This window comes from Papaver somniferum, chromosome 10, assembly GCF_003573695.1.
Source record: "Papaver somniferum cultivar HN1 chromosome 10, ASM357369v1, whole genome shotgun sequence".
NCBI lineage: Eukaryota > Viridiplantae > Streptophyta > Magnoliopsida > Ranunculales > Papaveraceae > Papaver > Papaver somniferum.
The window spans coordinates 153547682-153564461 of record NC_039367.1 but is presented as its reverse complement, the minus strand read 5'-3'; the positions used below and the strand labels follow the sequence as shown (position 1 = coordinate 153564461).

At 40.8% G+C, this 16780-nt stretch overlaps 1 protein-coding gene across 1 annotated transcript; it reads left to right on the top strand.

Annotated features, from left to right (window-relative positions):
- Nucleotides 1-8416: 8416 nt before the first annotated feature.
- Nucleotides 8417-9004, top strand: LOC113316571 (stress response protein NST1-like). Its single transcript, XM_026564728.1, has 2 exons — nt 8417-8596; nt 8702-9004. The coding sequence occupies exons 1-2, from the start codon at nt 8417-8419 to the stop codon at nt 9002-9004; spliced, it is 483 nt and encodes a 160-aa protein (XP_026420513.1).
- Nucleotides 9005-16780: the final 7776 nt, after the last annotated feature.

Genomic DNA, 16780 nt, shown 5'->3' with positions numbered 1-16780 from the left:
TGGAATTCAGGGGGAGGTCAATGAGGTTCGTGTACATAGAAACATTTTCCATCTCTTTTGTGTTTGCAACATGTATTTATAGTGAAATAGTTATCCACCCATTTATCTTTTGCTGTGATAAAATTTATGAATGGGTGCCAAAGTTTCTGTGGTCATTTCTGTTGGTTCTCAGTTTTGATGTGCTGCAGAGTTGGCAGGAACCTTATCTCTAAGTGAATGTCCAATTTGTATACAAAATTGTACCGATCTGTTCTGTCGTATCAGGAGCTCCAGCATTCCTTTCTTTGTTCCTAACGGTATTGCTATTGTGCAGGCTGCCAAACCATATCTCCTGAATTTAGTGAAGTGGAATGACGGTCAACCTAGAGAAGGGATAGCTAAGTGCACATTTGATCGCAGAATTTGTATGAATGATACCATTCTCATGCATGAATGGACCAAAGTGGAGGTTCCTTGCATCTTCAACCCACTAACAACAGCCCTGGAACCTAGCAATCGTGTTTGGCAATGCATGGATTCAGTCGACAAGGTCGTCTCATAATCTTGATTCAGAGATGATTTAAGTTATATGTTCACAGTTTCGACTGGTCGTATCTGACTACTTATGTTTATTTATCAGAGGCAAAAGAAGCTGAACGAATCCGAGGAAAGTGAATCACATGTGTTGGTGGTAGGTGAGGAAAATATAGCAACAGGGGACCTGAGAAAAAGGTTGATGGATATATTCGACGTGAAGCTCAAGGACGGTCCAGCGCAGAAGCGGCAGACGGACGAACAACGGCGTGCAGTGATCTTTGTCCGCCCGATGGCGTTTGATTCTCGGTTTGAGATGCGTGATGACTGGATGGTAAGAACTTTGGGGCTGGCTATTATTTTTGTTGTTGGCGGTTGTATGCAGCATGTCCAGTATTTAGATGTTTCAGAAGGATAGGTTTCTTGCACTTGTTTTATCGTCCCTTCTGATAACTTTTCTGTAGCTTTCATCAAAATCAAGTTAAATTTATGTACAGCTATTATGCTTTTCTGAAACTCGCATCTGATGTGATTTCTATTATGCTTTATCTACAGACACGGAGAATAAAGCGTATTTGTGAAAGGATGGGTCCTGGGATGATTACTACTATTATGCCAGGGTTGAGACTTGACAAAGAGGTCTAAACCGGAACAGCTGGAGGATGAGGAAGAGAGGAATAGGGAGCTACTATTCCTTGGTGGTGTTGAGATTATCCTTAGAGACAAATTCCTAGAGTTAGTTTAGTGTTCATTCTTTTCCTAAATCTGTTACTTCTGGTATGTCTAATCTGAATTAGAAACTAAATCAATACTCTCTCTCGTTGATCTTTCTGTGTGTGTTTATAACGATTTTACTAGAGTTAGACTTTGCAACAATGGCTAGATTTTTTTTTTTGTTTTGTTTTTGTTTTGATCAGGCTAGATATATCACCCAGCATTGAGATGGGTTCATTAATTATCCCGTGTAAACTGGTACGGCGGTACGCCTATTGGCAACCTTCGTAATATTCACCGCCTGCTTTCAGCTTTTACAAACTCAATTTTAACATTATGGTGGCCCAAAGCTAGAAAATTGAAACATTTTGGGCTCCCAAACCCCGACTGCCAATTCAGTCGCATTTGCACCAGTCTTCTCGCTGATCAATACTGACAAAGCTGGCTCTTCACCGTTTTATGTTTTATATTCCGCCACCTTAGGCTAACCCCTATGGACTAAATTGAGCTGCTAGATTGACTAAAAAGTGTTGCAAATCAAAAAAATAAGTGGGCTAGATTGCGCTGCTAGGTTGGCAAAAAAAGTGTTGCAAATCAAAAAAATAAGTGTGAGAAAAAAGTGAACACCACTTCTCTCTTCCATCCCATGTCAAACGTTGACGACTGAAAAAGATGTCTGTTGCAGCAGGTACGTAGATTAGTTCACGCACGTGATAATACATGGGTTGTAGCTGATAACTCTGTTTGAGAACTCTTTGTTTCTGATGACCGATCTACAATTTGTACTGTAAAGGCGAACTATAAAATATATATGGGAATACAGTTATAATTTTCTTTCCGGTTTTGTTACTCTTTTTACGCGATGAAATTTTTCCCAAGGGGTCGCACCTCGTTGTTGGGACTCATGATTGATTGATTTCTATAAGATTATTAAAGACAAAGAGAGATGGCGGAGGATTACACTCAGGTCATACATTATTAAAATCCATTTTCACAATGTGAATAATAGTTGTAGATCAAGATTAAGTCTCATCCACCGGTGATAATATCAGTTCGTAATATTTCCCTTTTGCTTGTTAGTAATCAGAGCTGTAATATCTAGGGTTATTTGATGTCAACGATGACTAATTCCATGAATTTATTTAGCTATTTAATTTTGATATTAATTTAGGGATGTCAGTTGTTTAGAGATGTTTAGGGATGTTTGATGTCATAACGATTAGTTCCTAGAGTTCAATCAGCTTTTAACGGTCTCTATGATTTGTGCACAGCAGCACATTAAAGTATCCTATGAATGTATGTAACAACCTTGTGTAGCTAGTCAGCATTTCTTATTAGAATTGTTTTTCACTTAAGAAATTTGGGGGGCTGGAACCTTGATCATTTATGTCAAGCAAGTTGGCTGTGCTTAAATTGACTAACTTCCTTTTTGCACCAATTGCATGTACTTGAAGTTCATCACTAGGTTCCTCCATTGGTTTCACATCGAGCCTCTTCTTTTGCACGAACCACGTTGTGCTTTGGTTTCTTATTAACAGTAGAATAAAAGAGAGGTAGTCCTTTAAGCTTCAGAGTGAAAAACTTCTCTCAAGAAGTAGCTGAATTTGAGAGTGGTGGTGGTACTACAATGGGATATACAGGTTTAAAAAGTTAGAAATGCGGGTGCCATGCCATTCGTAAGGACCTTACGTATTGGAATTTAAGTAGAAATTGAGCTGAAATAATCTGAAATATGCCAGGCTAATACTAATGCTAAACCTTTTCTTGTTCTTTCTATTTTTCCCTAATAAAACCAAAAATAACCCAATTTAGTGATTCTTTTTCTAACACATTTTGGGCATCTTGATTGAGAGTCTAGCTTAGTTCGCATAGAATACTACCTTGATACTTTCAACCTCTGAAAGAGATCAGAATGACATTTTCACGCACCACGAAAGTACTAACTCGTTCATAAAGAGAGTTTTACGCCACAAATTTAATACGGGGAAAAATATGGCTAGCCGAAATTGGAAATTTTTTATATTAGGAACCCACCATTAAAATACCTGTGGGTACACGAAATAGGTTCGCCACGTGTCGGACATAAAGGGAAGAAGTATGGCTAGAGAATCTCACTTAGAGATCCCAGTCATGGACTTGTCAATTCAAATGTCAGAATTACCTCGTCACCAATCAATCCCGCAAAGTACAAAGGAGATGCGAAGAGACTTATACTAAGAATCTAAGTTGCGAAAGACCCAGTTAGAGTACCCAACAAGATATCAACGACGAAACAGAAATGGCGAAGTTCAATAACTTGGCAAAAAAGATAACCTGCCAAGTAAATATATTGAGGAGCAAGAAAAGAGACAGGTGTCCCAACAAACTCATGTGAATATAGCGAAAGAAGGGGAAAAACTTTATGGAAAATGGCATGGGCGAAGTATAAAGCACTCCCGAAAGAACTTGGCGAAGTAAAATGAGCTGTACCCCATTAAGGTTGATTGGCCTATAAATAGAGGTCCTTGGGAAAGGGAAAGGGGATCAGATTTGGAGAGAGAGAAAAGCTTAGTATAGAGAGTGTGATTAGGGTTTCCTTGTGTTCAAGAACTTGTATTTTACATCCTTAGAATTCATCAATAAAGATTTTCTAGTTTAAATTACTTAACATGTCCTAGATCTTGGCTACTTTCCTTTCGGGTGTACTACTGGATTTCCAGTAGTTACATTTTGGCGCCCAGAAACAGGGAACTTAGATTGGGGATTCATCCTCATCTAAGGAGTGGAGAGAAGTTGAAGTTGTAGGAGTGAGAGATTTTAGCAATACACCCCTTTTAAAATTAGGGTTTACAGGATAATTGATATTGAAACTAGGATAAGTTGATGACTAGAACACCATATCGAGCGGCACACATGATAACGACGAGGAGAAGCAAGCGATTGGAGGCCAAAAGAGGAGGAATAATGGAAAGAGGGAAAAAATAGGCTACAGGAGAAAGGCAAGGCGTGAACCAGCAGCGGACTGAGGAGGCCAACGTAGATAACTTTAGAGAGGGTTATGTACACAGTTCCGACACGGAAACCATCACAGGAGAAGAAATGACTCGTGAGAAAATGGGGGAGAACATCGGTGAAGAAGACATGACATTGGATCAGCTTAGGGAAACGCTCCACCTTGAAAGGGAACGAGACAGGGATCTAGCGGAGCAGCATTCCCGATTGACGAGACAAAACGCCAGGCTGATGCTGCAAAATCGCCAACTGAACGAGGAAGTTGCAGCTGATGTCACGGATTCGGAAGTGGACATGATGTCATCAGGAGAAGAAGAGTTACGACGAATGAGGCATACCCGTGAGGAAGACGGAGGAGAGCGAAGAAGGAGACGACGAAGCAGTGAAGAAAGGAACTGAGAAGGGCATTCGAAATATCAAGTTGGGAATATCAAAGGCGGAGATATGAAGAAGAGCGGAGATATGAGCAAAATGAGAGGAGGCAAGAAGATGAAAGACAACGCGAATTCGACCAGAGGAATGAGGAAGAAAGGAGACGTGGTGAAGGAAGGCTCAGCCTAATGAGAGGTTGCCGTCGGGAAGAAAGCGGAGGGAACCTGAACCAGGAAGTCTTGGATGATCTGCGAGATATGAGGACGTTGATAAATAATTCGCGGAGAGGCGGTAGAGTGCAGCTGGCAGAGGCAATTGAAGAGGCCGATAAATCTCCGTTTACTTATGAGATAATGTACGCGTAAATCCCATAGAAATGTGTACTGCCGAAACTTCCGAGCATATTCAGCGGATCCGAAAGTGTTGTGCAACACTTGAAATAATACACTCTTTCGTTGATGCAATGGAGACGAAATGATGCAGTATTTTGTCGATATTTCCCCGCGAGCTTGGCCGGGGAAGCATTGGCTTAGTTTGAAGGGCTACCAGAAAGATCAATTTCGTCATTCAAATACTTACAGAGGATATTCCTAACCACTTATATAAGTAACAACATGCTGAGGCCTGGGATTGAGACTATATTCAATTTAAGAAGAAGACCTACAGAAATCCTGCGAGGATTGGTAACGAGGTGGAGGACGGTATGTAACGAGCTTGAAGGGAGAGTTGACGAGGAAAATTTCATCCTAGCTTTCGTGAACGCGTTAATCCCAACTGATCTGTTGTACACTCAAATATTCATTATTCGCAACTCCTTGACAATGAATGAATTAAGAGAGTACCAAAAGGAGTATATAGCGTCAGAAGAAAAGCAGAGGCAAGTCAGCGAAGGAGCACCAATTCCAGCAAAAGAAGGAAATTCGAGGCTATTTCCAAGGGCAGTGCATGTCGTGGAGAATGATCCGAAATATGAAAAGGGAGAGCCATCAACTCCAGTCCCCGCGAAGTTAGTAGATGTATCAAGTGGAGATAAACAGTGGTTCGATCAACAAAGATATGAGGAGTCAAGACGAAGGAATTACGATCCGCGAAGCTACAACATGGGGTATCAACAAAGAAACAACCAAGGGTCCATATTTGGGGAGCGAAGACCAAATGCACCAACTTTTGAAGACATAAAGCTCCCTAGGCTTAACACAACTGTGGAAAAGGTATGAGAGGCAATAGTATTAACAGAGGAGATCCCACCACCACCTAATTTGGGAAGAGAGCCACCTCCGGGAACTAGGAGTCATGAGTTCTGCAGATATCATCGCTTTCATGGGAATCATACTAATAATTGTCGAAACATTCGACGAATTATACTTCGTCTGACAGAGCAGGGAAAACTCGCATATTTCCTAGAAAATTATGTACCACCACCTCGTGACAATTAGTAGGTATACCGAATTTAAATAGATAGAGGATCACAAAGGCCGAATTATAATACGATAATACATGCAGCGAAAAGCATCCAAAATTTTCATGACAACATACTCAAGAGAGTACATAAGAGGGACTTCGAAGGAAACAAAATATTCTGCATCAATACGAAGGAACCATTGGAGGAATGGCAGAAAAGAGAAATAACGTTCTCATCAAAGGATGCACCCGAAGGAGGAAATCCACACACGAACCCTTTGGTTATAACCCTGAATTTTGGGAAATACTCAAGGTGGGAAGAAGATCAAGACGAGAAGGAGAAAATTTGGCCAATTGACAGAATCTTGGTGGATACGGGGAGTTCGGTCGACATACTTTTTTATTATACATTTAGAACTATGGGATACAAGGACTCGGATCCTGTTCCATCGACGTACAATATATATGGGTTTAATGGGGTTACGTTTAAACCAAAGGGAGAACTAGCTGTAAAGATTTTTGCTGGCGAGCTGGAAACGAAAGTCACAGTCTTCGTGATAGACATATACTCACCTTACAATGCTCTTATAGGAAGACCATGGATACACGGGTGTTGATGGTGGTTTTTAGCCTATAGTTAAAATCGTAAAACCGCACATCTGACATGACGTCATCACGACCATTAGCACATGTATTGAATCGATCAGCATGCTTACGTAAGAATTACCAGGGTATCTTTTTCTTTTATGAGTCATGTTCCACGGAAGAACCCTTAACATTAATTGACATCACATGTGCAAAACCCTAATTCTCATGCTAATGCGCCATGACATGCCAACCATGCCAGCAGCACCACTGTGCCAATGGAAAACATTGCCAGCCACATCTCCGCGCCAAGGCATGCCAACCATGCCATCCGCACCACCGTGCCAATGGAAAACCGTGCTAGCCACATCTCCGCGCCAAGGCATTGCAACCATGCCAGCCGCAGCACTGTGCCAATGACAAACCATGCCATCCACATCTCCGCGCCAAGGCATGCCATGCCAATGCCATGCCAACCTAGCCGCGCCACCATGCTGGCCTTCCCTATGCGGCTACCAAAACGAAGGCGTGCGACAATCAACGGTCGTCCTTCAATCCCATGAACAAATCTTAGCCATCCACGGTTACCAGACAACCATGGTAACCTTTGGCCCGAAACCCTAGTTTGGCCATGCCAACCTAGCAGCGCCACCATGCTAGACTTCCCTATGCGTCTACCAAAACGAAGGCATGCGACAATCAACGGTCGCCCTTCAATCCCAAGAGAAAATCCTAGTCGTCCAAGGTTACCAGACAACGCATGGTAACCTTTGACCCGAAACCCTATTTTGGACACGCCAAACCGCGCCAAGGCATGCCAAAATAGTCGCGCCACCATGGTGGTCTTCCCTATGCGGCCACAAAAAATGAAAGCGTGCAATTCTCAACGGATACCTTTCCTCTTAAGACGCAAAATCTCGACCGTCGAAGGTCACCAAGCCAACAAGTCTCCCAAGCTCGACTTTCCAGGCAACAACAATGTGTTACATGTTTTCCACGAAAACATTCGACACATCAACACATATCACAAACTGGGGGATCCTCTTTGGGTATTGGTTTGGCGGTTTACGGCGTGCGGCGTACACTACGCCCGTCATAAGAAAGTGTCATAAGGATGAGGCGGTTAGTAAATATAGGGAGTAATGGTGAAACGCTCTTTTTTATGGAACATCAATTCCATGCGTTAACGGTTACCACCTCCTCCCATTTACTCGCCCATTTTTCCATTCCTTAATGAGACCAGAGTACGTTTCACTTCGACTTATATAAATAGGTCTTACCTATTTCCACCGAACGACAAGTTCAGTCAGGGGCATACGACACTCAGAAATCATTTGCTAGCTTTCCATTTTGTTTGCTTCCCACTTTATGATGCAAGTCGTAGAAAAAAACTACTCTTCCAGAAATCAACTATTCTGGTCTCATTACTTTCCTTGCTTCCCTCCCCAAAACCAACTCATTCTTCTTCACTTTCTGACCGAATCAAGTCTGGAACGGCCATTTGGTTTAGGTCGGACTTGTACAGATTGATCTCTCGAATCTAAAGTACTCCCTTGGAGTACATTCTTTAGGGTTTAAATTCGTTTCTCACCCACACACCCGAAATTACCGAAATCAGCAGAAACCATTTTCACCCACAAACAACGGGATAAAAGGAATTACATCTACATATCATCAGGACATACGGTTTCCTATTCCAAGTGCAATTGGCGAGATAAGGGGAGAACTTAAGGACACACAAGATTGTATTAAAAAGGATGTCCATAACTGTGAGGAGAAAATAAGGAAGAAAATAGAACAAAAAAAGAAGGCATGCAAAGAAAGAAGAGCAGGGCGACTGATGATATTCACGATTGGGACAAATGAAGAGCTAGTTGCAACACAAAAAGACGTAGAAGAGGTGGAAAAAACGACGATGGACGGCGAGAAGAACCGCGAGATGACTCCAGAAAAGGGAATCCAATTTGAAATAAAGCAAAGCAGAAAGGCGAAGAAGAGAAAAATGGCTGAAGAAAATGAGGTAACGAGAAATGAGAAAGAAACCCCTGCCGTTAAGGAAAAACGAACCCCGCGAGGAGGAGCAAAGACAAACAACTCTAAGCGCAAAAAAGTATTGATACAATAGGCTGAGGGGAGCTTCGAATTACATGATTCTCTAGACAAGGGAGGAAAGGATCGTGAAGAAGAAGAGATGGAACGATTGAAGAAGGAACTATATCAAGAAAGACGAAAGAAGGAAGATTTGGTGAGGGAACGTATAAGGTTGGAAAGGCAAAATGAGAAACTTGTAATTAAGAACGATCATCTAAGAAGAAAGCAAGCGGAGAACAATGCAAAAAGAGGAAAATATGCTCCGGAAGGAGCATTAGCGATTGGAGGATGTCGCGAATACCGGCAAGAAAGAAAGGAGCGAGGGAAAAAAAATTAACGGGAAGACCTAAAAAGAGCCATACAGAGTAGCATAAGGGAATTTCGAGAAAGAGAGTATCTAACGCAACAATCAAAGATGGCCGGTGGGAAAAGGAACAATATCCCAGTGACAAAAAAGGCAATCGGACTGCATCCATAAATGATGAACAAATGCGCGAAAAACGAACCTTGCAAGCCAGAAATAGTGGCACTGTTCTCGTTAAAGCAAAAGGAAAATGAAAGTTTATGAAGTCTAGTGGCGATATGGGACACAATTTGTAGAGAACTAAAAGGAAAGATCTGAGAGGAAGATTTAGTGCGCTCGTTCATCTATGTGCTGTCATCTAGGCATCCATTATTTGCGACTCTGTTCAAGATCAGGAACGAAGTGAAGATGAGGGAGTTGAAAATATATCAATTGGATCACATTCGCATAGAATAAGAACACTGATAGTCGAGGAAGGGTCGTAGGAACAAGATGAATGTACTTATTTTAATCCTCAATTGATAATGTATCAAATTTTCTAAAGGATAACAATGAAATTTTGATGAATCATATCATGAATATGAATTTTCATACTTACAAGATAACAAAAGAAATATAAGACCTCGCATTAGGAGGAAAATAAGATTATGAAATAAACAGTTTCTAGGGAAACTTAAAACCTTCGCCTAGGAAGGCTAAGAATCCACGGCATGCACCCTAGTTCGCATGAAAGGGAAAGAGGAAAGACCTAACGACTATCGTGAACAACTCTCAGAGAGAAAGTTAGGGGCAATGATAAGACCTATCCGCCGAGGGTCCCTTTTATGATGGCCTTCGGTAAGGGGTGCAGAAATATGACCAAGGCGCCGAAGTATTCGGTTGAGCTGCGGGTGCCTGGGACGTCTGGAGCGTTACCGTCCATGTTCGTATGACTAGTCTTGGCTACGATGCACTCGATCCCAAAGAAACCTCATTTAGGGTGTGACTTCGTAACCCCAAGCCATATCGGCGAAGGTGATAAGATGTCACGAAAAAAACTGAATGTTGTAATAACTGGATGGGAGAAAACCAACATGCATGTTAGGGTTAACCTCCTTGAAGGGGCAATCAGGGGGAATATAAAGGGATGACACACTCCATATTAGGGAGTTGTGTGACCAAAAAAGACGGCAATGTCATGGGACTAACATTCATGGGAATAGCTAGACCTGTCGCATTGTCGCGACATGGGAAAAATATAAATGTTAATAGCTAGACCTGTCGCATTGTCGCGACATGGGAAAAATATAAATGTTAAGACCTTGTATAAAATAACATGTAATAATCAGAAAGTGAATAAGAACTAAATACGGAAATACGCTTTGTGGATTCCAAAAATAAAAGGAAGGTAAATAAAATATCTAGCGAGATTCAAAGCTTGTGAAGCCGCAATGAAATAACAAGAACAAGAGGCAAAGATACCAAGGGAAAATAATAATTTGATATGTACCACCTCATCTTGATCGGCTAGTGCTCAACAAGAACAATAGGAAAGTATATACTTTTACATTTTATGTTCTTCTTTAGCTTTATCCTAGAAAGACTTAGCATTTTAAGAAATTTGAAGAAAGGCAAAGGAAAGAGAAAGTGAAATAAGAAAGTCGAAGAGGGAGACAACGTGAGAAGCTCTGACGAAATTCAGAATAAGAAGCGGCGAGATGCCTCATGCACCCCAAGGGAAAGAAGTATCTCGTAAGGTTCAAAGCTTATAGAAGCACAGCTGGGGAGGTATTGATTAATTTTACACCCTACCTCTGAAATACGCAAAAGAATAAGAGGCAAGTATATACTTTAAATTTCATTATTATTCTGACTATTTCCTCGGTAAGTATATAATTGACGAAATAAGAAATTATAATATTAACATAAAATTCAATCAAAATATTACCCAAAAAAAATTAAGATGTTTTGCCCCCCAAGCTTGGGAACGCCCAGAAAGATAAATTGTTTCCAAGATAGTTAAGCGTAAAACTAAAATATGAAGGAAGAAAAACTAAGGTTGTTGCTGAAGAGGGACGTCGTCAGAGATAACATCACCCTCTCCACCAAGACCAGCACCGATACTAGTAGAGGCACCCTTGGACTCCTCCTCCTCGACCTTCACCTCTTCAATCTTATGTTCCTCGCCATCTTCAATAAGCCTCTCTTCTTCGCCAGAGATGATCCAATCTTCCTTTGGTTTCCCATCATCGGAGAACACCTCCAGAGGAAAAGAAGGATGAGGAAGGCCATGCTCGTCGCAGAAATTACCAAAAAGAGAAACCAGATAGTTCTGGTTGTTCTTGCGAGCTAACTTTGGTACCTTCGCAGAAGATTCAATCATCTCGTCCATGTCAGCATTCAGATCACTGATCTCATTCTTCAGGAGAGAAACCTCTGTGCGAAATTCATCCCTTTCACGGGAAAGGCAAAGGACTTGGCTCTTATGACGGTCTTCGGATTCTGCAAAAAACCAAAAAAAACTGCATCAGAAACTAGAAGTTTGACATAATCAATAGTATTCCGCACTGCACCTAAAGCTACCTTCCATTTGCAAGATAGTGGTGTTCAGGGTTTCTTGGACGTTGGTATGAAAATGATCCATCCTGGAGATCGTTAGATCCGACTCGTGAAGTTGAACACATAACTCGTGGTAGGCATTGTCGCAACCTTTACCATGATCGTACTTTGAGGTATCTTTGTCAGATTGAATGACAAGAGCACCCTTGTTCTTTCGATAATCTGCGGACTTGGCTTGAGAAGAAGATTTGATAGACCTCGGACGAGATGAGTTATCTAACTGAGCTTGAAGAAGTTCCACTTTGTTCTTCAGACAGTCGATCTCTTCGTTTAAACCAACTACCTTGTTACGAGATTTGTGAAGATCAACCATGACTTTAGCTTTACTATTGATCACGCGCTCGTTATCTTCTTCCAGTCTCCTATAGGCAGCTAATGACGAGTAATGAAGGTTCCTAGAAGTAGTGAAGGAATTGCTGACCTGTTGAAGTTCAAACTTATAACGCTCATTCTCGTCATGAAGATGATAATTTAATTCCTCTTTACGAGAACAATCAATAGACAGGCGGTCCACTTGTGAAAAACGAGTCTCGACCTTCTCATTCAAAATCAGGTTCTCGGACACATAGCAATCATTTTCGGCCACGAGGTTCAGATTCTCAACACGAATATCTTCTATCGAGGAAGATGCTTCAGAGGAATCCATTTGGCATTGCATACAGCGAGCTTGACGAAATACGAAATAAGAAAATAACAGAATTAAAAGCAAAGGCAAAGAACGATTTTGCGAGGGGAGAGAACTTACTTAGAAGCTTGTCTATCTTCTGACTCTGCTTGCTGGAATGCTCTTTTTCCTCTTGAAGCTCCTTTGTCAAAATTTTGATTTGAGCCTCGTCCCTTTTTTCTTTCTTGCGAACAAGTCTAATTTCCACGAGGATGGCCATGTGACGGTGAACCTCCTACGAATTGTAGAATCTAAATTCAAGTGATAAACCTCTAGACAGAAAGAAGGCATATCGGTAAAAGCATAAAAGGCTCACCTGGTTCATTAAAGCTGAATGTTTTCAGAGACACAAGTTCATGGAGGCATTTAGCAGTACGGACGATTCTTGAGAAAGGAAGTCACCAGCACTAAAAGTCATCAGAGATTCTAAGGCACAAGACATCATGGCTGGGTCTTCGCGATCTTTGTCGTAGACCAGTTGGAGAAACTTCATGTCCGGATCGTAGAGAGGATTAGACAGCACCGACGGAGCTGCCTGCTTCTTCTTCTCGCCAGCAGAAGAATCCCCTGTGGACTTCTTCAGACGCTCAACCTTGGGATGAACAGGAGGATCATCTACTTTTGGAGAGGGAGTTGTGCGAGGATGAGAAGGTTGAAACTTGGGAGGAGTATAGAGACTTGTAAGTACGACAGAACTTGGAATTGGGGTCAAAGCAGCCAGATCCAAGACCTTTCAGTGATTTTTGGACCCACCAGAAGAGGGGACCCCAGTCTGCGAGATAACAAGTTCAGCATGAAAGATGGATAAAAGGATGGAGAATGCGAAGTGACAATAATGACGAAGTAAAGATACATGAGAAGAAGGAGGAGGTGGAACAGGATGATCACGCCTTTTTCGCCCCTTAGTTGACTCAAGAAAAGGATGCTTCGCAAGGATAATGCCTTCCTGTGGAGAATATAAGGTTAGAAATTAAAGATATCACGAGAGGAAAATAATAGGAGAGGTAGATACATGTTTGGGAGTTAAAGACTCGGTAGTAAAAACCTTTCCCTTGGACGTCTTGAGAATACCAGCGACAGGCATCATGAACTGAAAGAAAAGGGGAACATAAGAACAAATCGGTCCCCGAAACGAGATGAATCATAAGGAAGAAAGTCATACCTCGGCTGGCGCAGACTACCAAAATTTCCATGGACCGCAACTAGCGAGATAGCAATGTTTAGCAAGAGGTCCTTGGCGAGGAGCCCTTTTTCGTCAGAACCCCAAACAAAAGGGACACCAACCACCAGAGGAAACATTGCCCAATCATCATCACAAGAGAGGCGAAGTTGGGAATCCACATCTAACAGAAGAGCTTTGGTCAGAGCCACGACAACATTACAACAAGATCAATGCCCCATTACTGGTACTCTCTCATGCTGGTGAACTTAGCTGAGTAGTTGGCCGCGAAAGAGTCCACATTGAAGTCGCGGGAATCAAATTCTTCTGCTGCTGATGGAACTTGCGAAGTACCATTACCTGAGCGAACCCTAAACTTGTTGGAGATGCGAATTGGGTTACCAGAGAGTTGAAAAATTCCACACTGCAGCTTACTCTGAATCTCAAGAAAGATGGGGTCAGAAGAGTCGTAAAGCGATAAAGATAATTCATCCCTCACTTGGCCAACAATAACGATCATCTTTTCGGACGTCCAAGTATCCGACTGAATCCATATGTAATTCAGTTCCTTGTGCTGAGTAGCAGTAACAGAAGGACTCACAGAAGAATCAACAGCAGGAGTTAGGGTTAAACCCATCTTTTGAAAATACGCTTGGAATTCCTCAAAGGATTTGAGTGAGACAGTTGTGGAAACCTTCTTGGGAGCCATGGTAACGAAAAGAGAGTAGAAGGAGAGTAGAAGGTAGGAAAGGGTAGCAACAATGGCAGAAGATGAAGAAAGTGTAAAAACCAGATAAACACAAAGCAAAGGGAAGAAGAGGAAAAGAAACCCCAGACCAAATTCAAGTTGGATATAAATAGCGTAGAGAAGATGACTGGATCAGTGGGTTGACGACACGTTCGAGGTATATTAACCGGCAATAGGTGGTTACCTAGAGAACGTGGTCACGTGGAGGCAGGAAAGTGGATAACGTGGCGGCAAGGGAATCCAAAACGGTTCTTATTTCATTCTCGAACGGCTCGAAATAGAATAAGAAAAGGAAAAATGTGGGTACACGAAATAGGTTCGCCACGTGTCGGACATAAAGGGAAGAAGTATGGCTAGAGAATCTCACCTAGAGATCCCAGTCAGGGACTTGTCAATTCAAATGTCAGAATTACCTCGTTAGCGATCAATCCCGCAAAGATGTGAATAGATTTATACGAAGAATCTAAGTTACGAAGACCCAGTGAGAGTACCCAATAAGATATCAACGACGAAACAGAAAGGGCGAAGTACAATAACTTGCCAAAAAAGATAACCTGCGAAGTAAATACATTGATGAGCAAGAAAAGAGACAGGTGTCTCGACCAACCCATGTGAATATAGCGAAAGAAGGGGAAAAATTATATGGAAAATGGCCCGGGCGAAGTATAAAGCACTCCCGAAAGAACTTGGCGAAGTAAAATGAGTTGTACCACATTAGGCTTGATTGGCCTATAAATAGAGGTCATTGGGAAAGGCAAAGGGGATCATATTTGGGAGAGAGAAAAGATCTTAGTATAGAGAGTGTGATTAGGGTTTCCTTATGTTCAAGAACTTGTATTTTATTTCCTCAGAATTCATCAATAAAGATTTTCTAGTTTAAATTACTTAACATGTCCTAGATCTTGGTTACTTTCCTTTCAGGTGTACTACTGGATTTCCAGTAGTTACAATACCCTATATTAAAAACCCAAAATTAATTTTAGAACTAGTAGTTTTACTATATTGATTTTTTATCATAATAATTATCTTATTTTTATGTTAGTAATTATCCAGATTTTTATACTGACCCCTAAATTAACTCTGACAGTTATAATTCATGACCACCCTAAATTAACTCGGGAAGTCCCTAAAATCACTCATTCTAATATTTGACTGTAATAACGTAATTGAAGTTAAAATAAAAAATTGTTATATAACTGTTTTATAAAATCAAATTTTCACAATTAAGTGATAATACCAATTCTCACAAGTACGTTTTGCATAAAATGGAATTAACACCGAAAACTTCAACTTTTCATGGTTTGCGCTTTGAAAAATTTCAATTATCACTCAAAATTTTAAATTTTCACACAAAACGATAATTGCAAATTTCACTTTTTTAATCAATTATGTTGTGTGAAAGTGCCGTTTATCACATTACTTGTCAACATTACTAGTCGAAATTTTCAACAATTGTGTTTGGAAAAACAACTTTATAACCGATAAGACTCTGACATGATCATCCCCGTAACATTACTCATTCTTTTTAAAGCAACTCAGAAAAATTATGAACATCGATCATTCAAAATTTATCCCGTTTGTGTGCGTCTAACGAGAAAATGAGATCAATCATGAATACAACAACGAGACAAGCCAATAGAAAAATAAGAACAAATCCACCTCTTACTCTCTTTTAACCGGTTACACCTCATCATCACTGATTTCATTAATAGTTGAAAAAGAAAAAACTATGTTTTAATTAATATTAATGGTGGAGGATCATTGGATAAGCACGGTATACTCTGGTTTAAATTTGCTTTACCTAATCCGGTCTTCCTCCTAATAACGCTCCTAGTACTTAACAAAAAATCCCTAATAACCCTCCTAGTGGACCCAAGGCGTAACCGCCGGCCGTATATGATGTCAAATTAATTGCCTGTAAAAAACCGTAATTATTTATAAAGAATATTTTTGTTAATAAATCTTTAAATTATAAAGGTTAAAGAAGTCTCATATAAAATATGAAAACCTAAATTCAAGCTACAACCATTAATCTTAACCGTACATCTAGTATTTTGGGCTACAAATATATGAGTTTCTCGGAAATTTCCACACTGTAGTTAAGTGTAGCACGACGAAGAAATTGTTGGGGTACCGACCGGAGGGCCCGAAGGACCCGTTGGGAGGGCGACCCTTTTATGTCAAATAAAAGCTAAAATAAAATTTCAATTTCAAAAAACGGTCCGCGGGTTATAACCCCAGACGTGTCACCATCCTTCCACAAAAAACCCATCAAAACAAAAATAACACAAAAACCCCCGTCAAAATAAAATTAACACAAAAACCCCAAATTTGATGACACCAACATTTAAATTTGGGGTTTTTGTATCAATTTTTAAAAATTTGGGGTTTTTGTATCAATTTTGTTTACGATGGAGTTTTAATAGATCCCAACATTTGAGTGGGGTTTTTGTACCACAAGTTTGTTCACCTTGAGTTTTTATGACTAGTTGTGTTAAAAAAAAATTTTGATTCCGTCCGGGTTTCTTTTCGTCACTTGACGAAAATAGCCCTCCTTCTTCATCTCTTTTGTTTCTCAGAGAATCAAAATCTTGATTCTGTCACCATTTACCACCGTCGCTACTGCTACCACCACCACCG